This window comes from Porites lutea, chromosome 1 (assembly GCF_958299795.1).
Source record: "Porites lutea chromosome 1, jaPorLute2.1, whole genome shotgun sequence".
In the NCBI taxonomy this organism is placed as follows: domain Eukaryota; kingdom Metazoa; phylum Cnidaria; class Anthozoa; order Scleractinia; family Poritidae; genus Porites; species Porites lutea.
The window spans coordinates 21,508,613-21,525,584 of record NC_133201.1 but is presented as its reverse complement, the minus strand read 5'-3'; the positions used below and the strand labels follow the sequence as shown (position 1 = coordinate 21,525,584).

The window sequence follows — 16,972 nt, the reverse complement described above, 5'->3', positions numbered from 1 at the left end:
TAAAGGCCGTGACCTGTGCAACTGTACATTTTTATGTTGTTGTTTTTTTCTGTTTCAAAAAAGAAGTAAAGATTTTTCCCAACCTACTGGTGACATATTTAACCATCCTTCAAGATTGGGTTAAACTTCCGTCACGATTATCTGCTCCTTACCGTAAATGCTCAAATAAGCGCCCGATCAAAGAGTTGGAAAAGGGGTGGAGGAGGGCAAGGAGAGATTTCATTATTTCGAATTTTAGACTGAAGATGACATTTATCTTTAGAGAAGTGACAACTGAAAATACGTCTCACGGTGTCCGCAGGCTTGTTGAGGCTTAGTAGCTTTGGACCAAGCTCCGCATTGGGGGAAAAAGGCAAAAGGCAAAAAAAAAAAAAAAAAACGGGGTAAAACAGGAAAAATTCTGCGAGCCTCCTCACCAATCTTCTCGCCTTTTCCTCCACTGCTGAGCCTGATTACAGTTAGATATGCCCATGACAGCTTTTTGTCCGTTTACTGAATATACCTTTTATGACATTTTTCGAGAAAGTGGACTTGCTTCGTTTACCTTCTTTTCCGGCAAAACACGGCATTGTTGTGTACATAGGTGACCGATTGATGGAGGTGAAATACAAACATGATTAATTCAAGATTGACTGTTTTTGAGACAGGTCTACAGAGTGACCGCTCCGCTTAATGGACGTGACTGCTTTGCTGTGATAGATGACCAAAGGCTGAGAGCACGTTGGTAGCGAAGAAAAATGCGGAATTTTCGATAAAATACTCATGATTTATTTCTACTGTAAAGCGTGTCCCGCGGCTGATATTGTATCATACTCGGTATCATGCTCAGACTTTTCACAGTTCTTCCGGCATTTGTTTATGAAGCTTGGAACTGACCTCGCGTTTCGTCTGTTTTGCTTGAAAAATAGAGTGCCGATTATCATGGCTGTATCAAACTGTGCTGGTCATTTCTTGTTGACCTTGAATTGAATAATTTAATTCAGGTCAGGGGCGTAGCCAGGATTTTTCAAAGGGGGGTTCACAAAGGCTACTCACCAGACTATATATGGTTTATACCGCTGCTCTCTCTCGTGTATCAGCGGGCTCAGTCGTATTATCGCGGCATGAAGGCCCATATTAACTAATGACAAGAGCCGTTGACGAAAATACTTTACAAAAAAACACATTTTAAAAAAGAGTGCTTTTCAACAATAGCTTTTACGGCCAAGTTATTGTCATGGCCTTTTCGCCACCTGAATATTGTAGGTTGTTTGCTCAAAAGAAGGCCTACCAAGGGGGGGTCACGGGCACCCCAGGACCTCCCCCTAGCTACGCCCCTGCAGGTACAGTAGACTCCCGATAACTCGAAACTTCAAGGGAAATCGAAAGAAGTTCGAGTTATGGGGAGATCGAAGTAAACGACTAGAAATAAGGAAAAGGGATTGGGAGAAATGCAAGTATCATGCGCACTTGAATTCAAGGGCAACAAGATGTATATTGCTCTTTCAGTGAAAAGGGGATTAAAGGAATTGATTAATTGGTACACAGCTAAACATTGTATTTAATTGGACTGACAAAAACCTAAGGACAAAGAATACACAGTTGACCACAGTTGTTTTGAAATAAATTCAACTGTAGCTCACTGCTTTTTGTCGACTTATCACGTGCTTAGAACATGATTCGAGTTGTCGAGGGTAAAATTATTTAGAAATGATCTGAAGGGAAATAAAAATTACTTCGAGTTAGCGGAAGGTTCGAGTTATCGAGGGTTCGAGTTACCGAGGGTAAAATTACAGTGATTGTATGAAGGAAATCCAGGGGAAATCGATTTTGGTTCTAGTCAGCGAGAGGTTTGAGTTAGCGAGGATTCGAGTTATCGGGAGTCGACTGCAATTAATAAAAGGGCATTTTTAAATCAATTATCTCCTAGGAGGATATTATTAAGTCACGCCTTTTCTCGAAATCTGGAAACGTACAAGGCCAAAGCTGCCCATTAACGTAACCACCAGGGCTGGTTAAAGGGGGCGCTAATTCGAGTAGTATTTCCGGTAACTTTGACACCCTGTGACCGCCCTTATACCATATTGGTCTGTGCCGCTCCATGGGGTATAATGTTTGCCCCTTTTCGGTCTAAAAACGGGTATAGACTTGACCCATGTTGATCTGGAATCGGGTATGGTTTTCGAGGGAACTACGGGCAACAAATAAGAAAGAAAGAGTACTTAAATTGCAAATTCACGAAAACGTTTACTAAATCTTTTTGTTGGCGTTCTAAGCTAAGTAATGGTGACTAATTTCTGTCTATCTAAACATAAGGCAGGTCTAAAAAGGGTTATGGATATTAGAGGCCAAGTCTGAAAACGGGTGTGAAAAATGACGTCTTTAATTTTTGTCTGAAAGAGGGTAAGGATTTGGAGAGCGGGTCGGCACACCCTACCACAAATTCCTAGGAGTACCCTCCTCCCCTCCCCCCACCCTGGCCCGCGACTACAGCTACGAGTAGAATAATCTTTCAATAAACATCTGAGATTCTAAGTTTTATAAATTGTTTGCTTATGAAGTCACCTGTTAAGCGCAACTCTTTTTAAAACTGTTTGCTGCTTGTAAGGACAAACTTAAAGCTAGGGGCACTCATACACCACAAGGAACATTTTCAGATCATGTTCGCGACAGACTTTGTTGTCATAAAACCCAACATTTTTCTGCCTGCTATCTGATGTGTGCTGATAGACTACCATAAAAGAAGCACGTCAGCAACTTAAATGCAGAATTTTGTGAGAGATCACTAAAAATTAACAGTCGCAAGATTATCACCAGTTATTAAATCTAACGTCATGTCATGTCACTGCGAAAAATAACATGATCTGGAAACAAAACAACTTAAGTTGCGGAATTTATATACATATGTTCGTTTGTTGCTCTCAGGTACTTCCTGTTAAAAAGAACATTTTCCGTGCTATATTTAACAGGTTTTTCCATGGCATAAAACCCGGCATATTTGTGCTTGCTCTCTAGTGAGTCGAAATATAATGTATGCGGATAGATGACCAAAGATCGCTTGTACATCCATTTTGAAATTACTGTGGACCATTGCAATCTAATTGGCTCTCAGCGGTGTGTTTTATTTAGTAAACCACAGTATTTTTTTTTTTTTTTGCTCTAAATCACATTCATGTTTTAAATTGCATAATTTCTGTTCTAAATAGTACCATTGTTTCGCATACAAAATAGGATGAAACTGAGCTTTTCCGATTCAACTTTTTTTAACAATCATCAACAAACCAGCTACCGGATCAACAGAATATTGTTACTGACTGATTTTTGAAATTTCAAAATAGCTGTAATAAGGTGGTAATGGCACTTAGTATCGTGCAATTTTTGTCCGAAATGATACTTGGAATTTCAACTCGCACTGCCTGCATGCTCGTCCTATTTTAAAAATCACGTGTATGAATTCATACCAAATTGCAGTTCACCAAGAGTTCTTGAGTTGAGTTTAATTACCTTTATAAAAAATCATGATTTTTGTTAACAGCGGGAGTGTCTTGCGCCTGATGTTGTTTCATACTCGGTATCATTAACAGACATAAATTGACATAAACTGCAAAGTACCGCAAACAAATATGCAGCAGAACGTAGCGAGATCTACAGAGGGCCTCGTCAGCAAAAATATACAAAGTACACATTGAGATCTGTAAAATTGATCGTACTACGTGAAAATTAACTTTGCACCGGACATCAACACGACTCAAAACATCTGAGCTGGGCTGTAGCCGTAGACAGTTGTTTCGCTATTATTTCACGAAGTATGTACCATTAGCTTTGCAGAACTCAATGTATCGTCATCAGCCTTTTTCAAAGTTGTTCCGTTTTCACTTATTTTTGTTTAATGAAAGAAGTATTAGAACTGGACGCGCGTGTCGTCTTAAATTAGTTTTAATTAACACTAGTCACCAGTAGTCACAATGTATATAATATTTTTGTTGTCTACGTTATCTTAAATTTGCACATAATATATACTATTACTTTATTCTAATTACCATTTTCATTTATTTTCTATTTGTTTTGCTTTTCCTTCGGAGATGTTAGCACTATAAGTTTATGCTATCTTTTGAAACTTGAAGTGAAATAAAGTTTTTGATTGATTGATTGATTGTCTGATTCGCATCTGAGAGGCAATTGTCATGAATAAATCAAACTGTACTCATGATTTCCCGTTGACATTGAATTGTACAATTTTAAATAAATTATCCTACGCATAAACTTCAATTTCTCTATTAATAAAGAGGGGATTATTGAATCACGCCTATACTGAATGTCAAGGGGATGTGGGACCTGTTCCAGGCGCTAAGATGTGGGAAAGGCAGGGGAAACAGGAAATGTGAAGTACGCGGTTCAACATGATCATCAACCAGGGCTGGAAACCTCTCTTTCTCTAGGTTTAGGATAATATAAGTGCTTAATCAGATCACTTCTAGATCTGCCTCTAAAATACTCGTTGGTTTTTGGTGATGACTGATAAACAAACTTACTGCCGCCAGCCTGCTCTGAGTCAGATCCGCTTATCTTATTGACCTCATAGACCTTCTTTGACCACGCCTACTGAAGAAAAGTTCCGCTTTCTATGGAATAAAAGTACGGAATTGATGCTACAAAAGGACAGTTGGTCGTGCAGCTCTCCGCAGGGACGAGAAGTGCTAGCAATCACGTCTTGTAATTAAGGTAAGTTGTTGTTCTTTGCGAGTTTTGTTTTTGATAGCTAGAAACTAATTTTATAGTAAATCAGCCTTTGAAACCACATCTTGATGCAATTATTTCTGATTCAGTATAATTAACAACTAACTGAAAGGAGAAAGGATTGGCATGGTAGGTTAGTGCCGGAACTTCTGTGAGGGTTGTTCTAAGTTCAATTCCCAGATGAGACGTCAAATCATTGCTTCGAGTTCTTTCCTTTCTTTTTGGCTTTAAGTAGCTTTAAATACCCATAACACGAAGCAGTGATAGCCGGAGAGGGGATTAAAATGAGTGCACCGTTGGTCTCAGTTCAAAGTATAATGTGTACCGGTTACGAGTTGCCGACGTAAATAAGGAATTTTTTTACCTTTAACGCACTATTTTTTTCATTTGCAGTGACCGCTGCAGGACAAAGATAGAAACATGCGGGCTATGTATCTTTGCATTGTGATTGGTCTCATTTTTGGCTTCGACGGTGTCTCCCCTCTCACATGTTCAACTTCCGTTATTCATGATTATTATTAATACTGATTACAGTCAAACCTCTTTAATACGGAAACCAAAAGGTCAGAACCAAGTGTCCGCTTTACAGAGGTGTCCGTATTATAGAGGTAGGGAATGTATGATTTTTGGCATTTCTAGTACCAAACGAACTGTCCGTAGTAGAGAGGTGTCCGTATTATAGTGGTGTCCGTAAGGTGAGGTTAGACGCGACTGTACTTATCTTAAGTGCACTAGCCTGATTAGTTGGTACAGGAGAAGAAACAACCTCGCCCTTGACAACTAGGTCTACCCTGCCATTTTAGTATTTGAACATTCTACGATAAAAATTTATTGACTTACCCAAAAAGTAAGGGGACGCTAGAAAAGCAATTTGAAGGTTTTCAATGGCACTTTTAAGCGATTAAAATCACTTTTTTGTGATAAAATAAAGATCCATTAAAAGGTTTAACGAAATTCTGAGCTAGACTAGTCCCCTTAAATGCAAGCAGGACAACAGTACAATGTACAACAATCCCCCGAAGGAGAGGTGAAAAGCGTTGGATGTACACCGAGATGAGACTTGTAGAGTGTATGTTTTAGCATACAACATAAAAGCATAAAACATACTGGGGACTTCGGAATTGTAGCCCCAATACTTACATGTAATACACTCCTTGTTGATCGTATTCAGGTTGTTTTTTTTCATTTTAAAATGCGATGCAGCGTTTACGGTTTTGAGTCAAAACTAAATTAAAATTATGACAAAGTTTTCTCACTCATCCTCTGTCATACCTGGAACTTTACTATTGTTTTTGGTCATTTTTTGACTGAACACCAGGGATTCGATATAGTACCCTCGTAGCTCCTCGCCGCTAAGTGACGACGCATCGCCAGGAGGAAACGTCCCTGGCGGCGAGGAGCTAATAGAAACGGCTGTATTCGCAGTCTAACATAGTATCAGACTAGGTTTACATAAAGCACAGCCACTGTTTCAAGGTTTGCTCTAATTCCGATGTGCTTTTAAGGTTTTAGAATAATAACGGAAAATCGTGACTTAGCTCCTTCAACTTTTCTCTATTACAGATTACGCTCTTGAATTTCCAACCGCTGGGGTCAACAACTATGTCAACATCTGGGGGATGCCAAGTTTGACACAGTGGACGGTTTGCTTTTGGATGAAATCAAGTGACAGTACCACCCGTGGAACAGCCTTTAGTTACGCTGTTTCTGGAATGGACAACGAAATTCTTATCTTTAACTATAAAAATTTTCATATCCACGTTCATGGAACTGTCCGGTGAGTGTAACACTTTGTCTGTTGATAAGATGTGATGATCTTGTAAAATTTTTAAAAAGAATGAATTAGTTTTTAAAAAAGCACCGGGTGTGACAGCTTAAACCGTAAAGGGATCGGAACGGATAGAAGCTTTCCTCGCGACGACTTCTGGGATCTTTTTGATAGGACAAGCGTTATGATTGGTTAATATTTGTCTTGAATATCATCGACCAATCATAACTAAAGCTCGTCCACCCAACAATCCCAGAAACCACTGCGCCCAAAGCCTGTACCCATTCTCTCATATGTTTTTCTCAGCGCGCGAATCTTTTCACTTGCGATACAGCGGCCATCTTTAATTTTAAAAAGTCGAGGGGTTCAACCCCACCTCAATTGTGCCATTCTAGTCTACTCAATCTTTGTCAGTGAAAAAATGAAAAATCCAAAATGGCGGCCACGAAATAAAGAACATACACAGGCAGCTTTCAGTTGCTTGCATTGCACGCTAGTTTGATATATTTTTAATGTCGCTTTATTTATTAAATAATTATGAAACAACTGTTTGATGAACAATATTAACAGTGGTCTTCAGTAATTATTAATAATAATACTGCGCTCAAGGAGAAATCTCATTATCTGTCAAACAATAGGCACGTCAAAGGAGGTAAAATCTCTTTGAGAAAGCAATCTCGTCCCCAGAGCGCTTTTCTCTGTTTGAGAAAGCTTTTCACAGTGGCACCCAAACAGTTGTATCTTGTACCAGAAAAAAATGAAAAGCGCAGATCTCACGGGGGTACTCGGGATTTCAAGCCTGACGGGGATTATCAAAGGATTGTGGTGGGTTTGAAATTTTTGCTAGGAAAATGTGGCAAGTATTTTTTTTCGGGCGGCTTGATTTAACTGGGGATTTTTGGGGGGTATTCCAAACAATCTGAAGATTCGTGATGAAAAAGCCAAGATGTTCTTGGGTGTCTCGAGTGCTGTTAAAATGACTACCAGATATGGAAAGATAACTTCAGATAGAATGATAAATAAACAAACAGAAACATTCAGTTTCTAATGTTTTTATTTTTTGTGTTATATCCAATCCTTTCAGGAAATTTTTAAGGTTCGGAAATTCAGAAGTCTTCCACGCATGCGTTTTTAGGGGAGCTCGTATTTCCTCCCTCCCGGCAAGGGGGACGAAATACGAGCTGCTCCCTAAAAACGCCTTAGTGGGAGGCTAGAAATTTATCATAGGATTTTTGGGGGTTAGTTTTTGGTAAAGCGATTTGGTTGGGTTCAGGTGGAAGCCCTAGGGATTCTTTTCGCTTTTCATTTTTTCCCCTTTCCTTCCCCGTCACTTGAAATCCAGAGTACCACCCCCCCCCCCCCCTCCTCCCCCCGCCACCGGGCCGCTGTAGCCATAGTCTCTGTAAAATAAATGGAACATATCCATCTGGACATTATTCTCCAAACGTTTATTATGAGCGTAATTATATTGTTTGCTTAGTTTCGCTTAGCATTTTTTCCACGTTATAACAGTCAGATTTTCATTGCAGTGAAACTTCACAATCAGCAAATGATGGTAAATAGCACCATATCTGTCAATCATGGGAGAACAAAGACGGTTCGTGGAGATTCTATAAAGATGGAGTCGTTGCATCTCAGGGAACTGGTTTAAAAACTGGTCATGTTATCAAATCAGGAGGATCCATAACCCTTGGTCAAGAGCAAGATTTTCTAAGAGGTGGCTTTGTAGGAACACAGAGCTTTGTGGGAATGATGACAAACGTCAACGTGTGGGATCACGTGCTGTCTATTGCACAAATTGAGCAGATGTCAAAATCGTGCCTGTCAGGGGAGGGGAACGTCTACAAGTGGTCTGATTTTATTTATGGCCGCGAAGGGAAAGTCAGAATTGTTATTCCGTCTCCTTGTAAACCGCTTAGTGCTTAGCTTAACCTTACAAAACGTATGTTAAAGTCAGGGCCAGTATATCCACCGGTCAACATAATGATACATAGTGCACTGGAACTAACTTGCGGTCAGCCTTAGTAGAGTGATACTGATCTGAAAACATTTGAATCCCTTTGAATAGCTAAGATGTTACTCTTTTGCTAGTTTTAGATAGTAAACACGAGATAATTATCATTTTGAAATGTTTTTGATCGGAGCCTGCGCAAGAAATAAACATTGTTTGACCATTTTGTCGTGTCATTGTACGGAGGGTGACAACTCTAACAAAGGGACGGCTCTTTCTTGTGTGTGTGACTGTTCCTTACACGAAGCAGCTTTACCTCGGTAAATGTAACCAAGAAAAGTTGGACTTTAAATAATTTAAGAATTTGTTCATGCCTAGCGTGCGCATATCGAGTTATGGATGTACGCGGGAAGTTTGGAGAGCACGAAAGATGCGTTAGCCTGTTGCACGAGGCGATAGCCGAGTGCAACTCTAGCGCGTTGAGTGCTCTCCAAACTTCCCAAGTGCATCCATAACTCGATATACGCAAAGCTAAAAGCATGAGCAAATTCTTTTATAACATAGCTGACAAAAATGCTTGCTTTTTGATTAACTGCAAAATTCTCGTAACGCGCTACACAATAACAAACGGTTCTATTGGCTGATTACGAACACGCCACAATCGTCCAGTTTGAATGAAAATATTCTTTCTGTAAAACTAAGAAAGAAAATTTGCTTCTTTATTCGTTAACGGAAACTAAACAGAAACACAGGTAAAAGAGTCTTAAAGTTCACCTAAAGTTAAAATACTAACATGTTCGTAAGAAGTCGTGGAGTGTGGTTTGGATTTGCGGAAAAGATGTTTACGTTTTGCTCGGCGAAATCCAGAAAACATGTTTTTAGCGAAGACGACTGTCATCCTTCTTTAAACTTATATTCATTTGCGAACATTGGCTGGTCATTACGGCTTCTTGAGAAGACCTGGCAGCAGTTGTTTTTGTGAGTAATAAATTTATGTCTTCTTGTGTAAATTGTCTTGTTATTGCGAGAGAAATTTTCCTGCTTCAGTCGGATTGTCCGGAGATAACAAAAGTGCATAACAAAATTTAAAAACAACAATAAAAACGTAATTTTACCCTTAAATGTTGTTGATGACGAGTTGGTGTCTGTTCTGTTCCCAGTAAATGTCTTTCGGCCAAAATTTGCTGCAGCTGGTCTTTCCGACAAATATGCGAAACGCGCAGCTTGCGAGTTTTTTATTAATTCGGCTTTATTTTTGCTGCTTGTTGGATCAGGACCTAAAAGGTCAATGCCGATATAAAAATTGGGTAGTTCTTCGCTGGTTTCTTCCATATTTTAAAGAGAAGGAAAACTGCACTGCAGCTTAAGACGACAACTGTACTTTGCAGCCAGGTAAAAAACATGCTCACGTCATCTTATTTACGCACGAGCGTGCGTAAATAAAGATTTTGTTCATAGCGGCTCAATAGGACTTATATAGCAGGGCGGATAAAGGTTGGGCGGTGAAACGAGCGCGTCCGAACAAAAAGGTGTGATGCAGTGGACTGGGACTCTGCTTAGAAATGTCGCTTGTTTTCGACTTCGGTCAGGGCTTGCGATGTGGTTTGTACATTAGACACTGCCGCTGTCACTGAATTATGGCAGCTTGATTTGTTTTCTTGCACTTCTTCCTCGTTACTTTATGCCGGTACGCTGCCTCCGAGAGGCAAGTGTTGCTATTTTTTTGCGGGAGGTTTAGTTGGAGTAGACAAACATCTCTTTCAAAGGGTTTCTTTTATTACTTCCATGACTCTACCACTGAATTATATTTTCGTTCTGCTACTCGCCAGTGTCGATGTTATTCCAAAACTAAAACAACTAAGTACTGTCTAAAACACGAAGGAAAATCTCATCCATGTCATCCCAAGCAAAACTAAAAGACAGCAGTAGATGACGTGTATTTTATAAATGCGTGCAGCTCGTGCAAGGTGAAATTATGCTAATTTCAATCACCATCATCCTCCTTTTTAATTTTGAAAAAAACATCTCATACGTCTTTCTATTTCTTCGAAACTTCAAAATTAGTTTCCCCTCAGTTTTTACTGTTTACCTTGTTTTGTTTTAGAGAGAAAAACGGAGAAAAAACCTTACAACTAACCTCAATAAATTTTGTTTACATGTGGTTGCCGGATTTGCAACGCATTGCGCGAATTGCCATGGCGCGTTGCACCCGAGAAGCAAAGTTTGAAGAAGTACAACGCCACTATATCAATATATATCAATCTAATTTTTTGTTATGTTATATAAAATTTATCCCCCTTTAACATATGTAAAAATTGAGGTTAAGAAGTGTTAAGCTTTTGCAAACGAAACGGTGAAAGACGATTAGGTGATATTTAGTGGAAGAGGGAGGTATTCAACACTTTCAAATAAAACTCAAATTTTGGCATTGTAAGACCAACAAGTTTGACTTATAGACGTACAGACACAAACATATGAAACTGTTTATTGATATTGTTATGAAACGAATTTATCTATTTAACATTGTAGCCTGAAATTACAGAAAGCAAATAGGATTTCCGGTTTGCAAAAAGGAAAATTTCGCCGGCCCTCAAGAGCACCGGAAGCGCGGAAAGAGCGCTCGTGCCAGTCCTACTCCGCATCACACATTAAATAAAGAGCGGAGCGCTCGTTTCACCGCCCAACCTTTATCCGCCCTGTTATATAGGGCAAGCACGCGCGCTATGTTATAAACATAGTTTCAGTATAGTTGTCAGAGTCATAAAATCGACCAAAAACTTGCTTATTATAATAAACTGCAGTTATCTAAAACCCTACATTAAATTAAAGCTTATTGAGCTGGCTTAATAAGCCAATCGATTTTTTTATGATTTTTTAATGCAGGCCTCCGAATTAGCATTTGTGTTAGGTATCTGCATTTTGATTGGAACTTGCTACATCAATTGAACGTGATCATGACACACCCCTGAACGGGTATCTGGTAACATTTAGCCCCGTCCCAGTATGCTGACATTAAAACAGTAAAAAAAATGGACGGTGCAAGTTTTCAAAACATTTTTAGTTTGTTAAGATAGCCAGTTTAATAAGCTTTTATGTGATATAGGGTTGAAGGTATTTGCAGTTTAACCGGAACGTGCCACATTACTTGCACGTGAGAGACCACCTTAAGAAGATTTGGAGTAAGTTTGGTCTAAAAGTTCGCAGGGTCAATTGAAACGTTCTCAGAAAAGTGTCCTCTGCACTGTGCAGCTGGACACGTAGAAATGTCACTAAGACCCTCAACATATATTTTTGTATAGATTCTTCGCTTGTAGACGGACTGTGACACGGACTATGTAGCGCGGTGCGTTTAACCATAAAACGTTAACTCGAACGTGCTTCATCACTTGCGAGATACCCCCTGAAGTGCTGAAGGTATCCGGTAACCTAATCTATTCCGCTTACTAGAGATAAAAGAACACTTTGTTCAGGAAAAGAAACATTTTACTACGAAGCTCTCTGCAAATCACGCAAGGAAAAGTCGTTTTAAGGTAAATTGTTTTAATCTTGGAAAATAGTCAGGAGCGCATTCAGGAGCCAATTAGAATAATGGGCTCCTGAAATAGTGCTATCACTATATCTTGTATGCCCACATTTTACAGCTGTTAGCTTCGTAAAGCCTGTGCTTTGGGGCGATAAGGGAAATTTTGATCGTGCTGGGACATTTTAGAGGTAATCACGGTTGAAAATAGTAGTAAACAGGTAAAATTCACAACGTCAGTTTCCACTTCCATGCATTTGAGTCCCCACTTTTGGTATATCAAAATATTATTGTTATCGCACTTGAACTAGCCTGTAGAACAGGCATTATTTTTTCGCGTTTTTCAGGAGAGCGAGGACAAGCGCGAAGCAAGCGAGGAGCGTGAGATACGCGTAAAGGGGGGGACACGTTATTTTTTCCGCGCCTTTCCCCGTCGCGTGTATTCCTGCCTGCACGCGCGCTTCGTGCTTCGTTTGCCCGAAAAACGACAGAAAATATCGCCCGTTACGCAAACTACACTAAAACTCGTACTGTTTTCAGCACCACGCCTGCTGGACAAGAATGCACGTAACATATCTTTGTATCACCATCTGTATGATCTACGGCTGCTGGGTCAGTGTCTCCGCGCTCACTGGTACGTTAATCTGTATACCATTATTATTTATTTACAGTAATTGTAAGTGTTATTTCGCAGTCAATAGAGAGATTTAAAGTTAGTTTGTGCCAAACCGCAACTGAATTTGTATCCGACACGTTACCAAGTTTACCCTTTACTTGTCAAGAATTGTTTTCAGCTGTTTGTATCTGCCCATTTTCTTTTCTGAGAATTTCTCAACCTGAATCTGCCGTTTGCCGTAAAAGTGACTCTAAACTTCTCTAATATGTACGAATCTTGTACACACTATCTCTTGTCCCGTTCGTTTAGAACGCGTCCTAATCTGGTGTTCCTGAGGCACTAAGGCAGAAATTTTCTAGCTATCACGGGGGACTGCAAATTAGCCGCCCCTGTTAATTTTATCAGGGGCATCTCGGCCGGACACCTTTTGATCCGTAATCAATGATTAACCCTAGTTTAAATTATATTTCCCCACCTGCAAACGACATGTTACAGTGACTACAATTCGACTACAGCAGACTATTCTGCTATATCAGCTCAGTCAGCATTTGAACAAACTTTTGTTGAGTGAGATTAAACTTAAATCTTTTGACTAAAGGTAGGTAAACACTTTCTTGGGACGAAATGAACAGTATCTATACTAAACTGAATATGTTTAGTCTTCAGCGCTTTATACTTATAGTTAAAGTAAAAGTTAAAGAAAAAATTCTTGACGAATGAAAAATTAGTATTCGTATTACATTAATATTTTATTTTCTGACGCGTGTTCTGAAAGTTCTTATTTTCTTGTTGTTTTCTTATTGTTCTTTTCTTACTTTATCACGTCTACTTGGAACCGCTCAATTTGACAAATATGGGCGACATTTCCTGGAGTTGAATTCTTAAGGAATTTATTCATGTTCAAATAGAAAAAGGAAAATTTGTTGCCGTATGTCCACGTCCTCCATAAAACGTCGCATTGGGAGGTTTCACATCGTAGTCGTGCTGTGGATGTCAAAGAAATGTACTAAAACCGTGATGCACCTGCAGAGCTGTTGTTTTGCTCATAAAAACCAATTTTTTTTTGACGTTGTCAGGCTAGCCTGATCTTGAGTAGACCTAGATAAGTAAAACCTTCAATACCAAGGGGGATAATTATCCTCCCTTGCCAATACCAAGTTAAGAAACTGGACTGATCCTTACGGCTACAAGAATAGGAAGTAAAAAAAAATAAAGTAAAACAGAAAGAGAAGGAAAAAGAAAAAAGGAGCGGTAGCCGATTTTAATACAAGAAGGCTCTTGAGTTTCAAGAGATGCAGTGCTATTGCTTTATAAAGTTTGCGAATTATTTAGGAACAGTTTTGTAGGATATATGTTAATTTGGGAGAGGGTGGGAATGTAGCCTTATTTATACAGAGTGTTTTTACATGACGCCACGGCGGCCATATTGGTGTTCCAAAACAATGAAATTGCGGTCGTGTTAGTTTTCCAAGCCAATTTTGAGGGACTTGATCTCTTGTCTTTTGTAAACGCTTTCTTTTGTTCCGATACATTAGCATAGATGTTGCCCACGTGAGCGAAAACGCTCTATATATCCTCTCCTTGCTAATCATGTTCAGCTTGCCTGTAAAAGATTTCTCTTTATTACAGATTACGCTCTCGAATTTCCAACCTCTGGAGTTAATAACTATGTCAACATCTGGGGCATGCCAAGTTTGACCGAGTTGACGGTATGTTCATGGATGAAATCAAGTGATGGCAAAAACGATGGCACGGTGTTTAGCTACGCTGTTCCTGGAATGGACAACGAATTTATCATCTACAACTATAAGAATTTTCAAATCTTTGTCAACGGAGCTAACCGGTGAGAAGAACATTTTTCCAGTTTTCAGATGACATGTCCTTTTTTGTAATTTATTACTTTTAAAGTGCCAGGAGCCCATGACCTAAATATTCTTCAAGCGAAAGTGCTATTGCTACGAGAGCTTGTGCGAAAAAAAGTTGCGATTTGAACTCAACGGGGAAATTCTTTCGTATGCCTCTCAAAAGCCTCTGGGAAACAAAGGAGCTATGACGTAGATTAGGGATCATGACGGGAATAAAGCAACACGCGGCTGTACAATTAACAACAAGTGTGGAGTTCTAGAAATACTTCTTCCAATTCACTAAAACAACTGTTAAAAAAGTGAAACGTGCCAATACGATACGTTGCAGTTAGATGTAACAACATTGGCGACCCCAAGAAAGAGATGAGCAAAGATCGTGCATTAAATCTTGTTTTTGAGTCTCATGACGTCACTTATGAGTCTGTCACTTCCGTTAGCTGCGGAACAGTTGTGCAGAAGAAGTTGTTCATAACGCAAAATGTTTTCGAATAAGCTATTGTGGCAAAGTGCTCTTTCGGTTAACATAACATACATTGTTACGTTATGGAACTCTTCAAAAACGTCCAGGCTGTGACAGCTAAGTGCAGCTGGTTGTTACTGGTCTCAACTTATTACCTTAAGCTCCACAATGGTCAGTTCTTAAACAAGATCGTGATGAGTTTTAATGACACTCGTTTATTTCTCTAAAGTTATTTCGTTATATTTATCAGCTGCCTCACTATAATCAGTGACGCAGCTTAACTTTGATAACCCGGCGGTCCTGTTGTCATTGTAATGGAGTTGAATTTGTTGTTTCTACTCGGTCCCTACAGGAGGGGTTTCTCCAAGTTCACCTGTTTTGATAGGCTCATCGGGCGAGAGAGACTGAGAGAGTTTGGTGAGAGAGACTATTAGTTACACTACAAATGCTTGAGATTGGTGCCTGATGAACTTTACATACCGTAAATGATCTAATATATAGACGCCCAAGGCATCTTTTTTTTTTTTTAATTTTGGGAGCCCAAGCGGAGGCGTTTAAAAGAAAGAGCCCTTTAATCTCATAACTCTAACAAACTCACAAAACTAATACCACAGTATATAAATAGCAGACTATAGTTCATCCATCGATATATCGCCGTTCAGTTAAATCAATGTGTTTTGTAAACCTCGACTTTCGAATTCAGAATCCCTAACCTTGAACTTGTTGGTTGAACAAGATGCAATGCACAAACATTCTTAGTGGTTTCTTGTTTTTTCTTTTCACGTGTTTAAATGTATTGATATTTTCATGACAGTGTAACCTCTCAATCAGCAAATGACGGTAAATGGCACCATATCTGTCAGTCATGGGAGAACAAAGGAGGTTCGTGGAAGTTATACAAAGATGGGGTCGTTGCATCTCAGGGAACTGGTTTAAAAAGTGGTTATGTTATAAAGGCAGGAGGATCCATAACCCTTGGTCAAGAGCAAGATTCTCTTGGAGGTGGCTTCTCAGCAGCACAGAGCTTTGTGGGAATGATGACAAACGTCAACGTCTGGGATCACGTGCTGTCCATTGCTCAAATTGAGCAGATGTCAAAATCGTGCCTGTCAGGGGAGGGGAACGTCTACAAGTGGTCGGATTTTATTCATGGTCGCGAAGGGAAAGTCAGAGTTGTTATTCCGTCTCCTTGTAAACCGCTTAGTGCTTAGGTAGACTTTGTAAAACACATGTTACTGCGCTTTTCACAAACATGCGAATTTTAAAGTTCAAAAGCCAACTGACGATTGCGTTTTTCGCTGCTGTCAATCATCTTAACGGACCTCTTAGGAAACAAAATTTCACTTTAACGGGTTCAAAAGGTCAAGGTTTGTGATTTGTGATTGGTGGATTTCGATCCGTTTTGTGTGTTTTTGTGTTTCAAGGTTCGTTGTTTGTGATCGTAATTATGATTGACGGCAGTGAAAAACGCAATTGTGAAGGCGGCTTTTGAACTTTAGAGTTCGCATGCTTGTGAAAAGCGCAGTAATGTAGCCATTATATCTAATGGCAGTCAACATAATGATAGGTAGTGCACTGGAACTAGCTTACGCTTGAGACTTACGCAGAGGACTCTCTCACAAAGTCCTCTACTACAACCTATTTGCAATTTATACGACGACAAAATTTCTCACATCGAGGTGCTGAACTTGCTGCTACATGCTATATTTTTATGTTGAATCTTCACGAAGTCAAATGCATGATTTCTGGTTACCATCTGATAGAAAGTACGCGAGGAATCGTATAGTTATGAGCAAGTCATTTTCAAGTGGTTTTTGAATGAAGCCTGTTTGAGCATGTAATGTTATAATTGAGTCGTGTTTATTGAAGGAACACTGCGCACGCGCATAGGTTCGTGTTTGATCTTGTATTGGAAATTGATGGTCGTTTACCATTTTCAAAAAGTTTCCGGAAACGTCCCGTTGAAAAGTATATTGGACACGACTTCAGTCTGGGTTCGAGTCTGGGTCGTTCCACCGGAAAATTTCCAGGAGCAAAGGACTTGAAAAGGTAGTCGCCATCTTTGATACTAGTTTC

At 39.5% G+C, this 16,972-nt stretch overlaps 1 protein-coding gene and 1 pseudogene across 3 annotated transcripts; both read left to right on the top strand.

The window, feature by feature from the left end:
* The first annotated feature begins 6,276 nt into the window (after positions 1–6,276).
* Positions 6,277–8,659, top strand: LOC140946691 (neuronal pentraxin-2-like; annotated as a pseudogene).
* A 3,036-nt stretch (positions 8,660–11,695) lies between these two features.
* Positions 11,696–16,129, top strand: LOC140946671 (neuronal pentraxin-2-like). Of its 3 annotated transcripts, none has more exons than XM_073395783.1 (4): positions 11,696–11,965; positions 12,496–12,589; positions 14,201–14,414; positions 15,711–16,129. In XM_073395783.1, exons 2-4 carry the CDS (start codon positions 12,517–12,519, stop codon positions 16,105–16,107), a joined length of 684 nt encoding a protein of 227 aa, XP_073251884.1. In that variant the 5' UTR covers positions 11,696–11,965; positions 12,496–12,516; the 3' UTR covers positions 16,108–16,129. The 3 variants fall into 3 exon arrangements, with proteins under 3 accessions (XP_073251884.1, XP_073251892.1, XP_073251888.1); XM_073395787.1 differs by lacking the exon at positions 11,696–11,965 and adding an exon at positions 11,994–12,146; XM_073395791.1 differs by lacking the exon at positions 12,496–12,589 and having other exon boundaries at positions 11,697–11,965.
* The last annotated feature ends 843 nt before the right edge of the window (positions 16,130–16,972 follow it).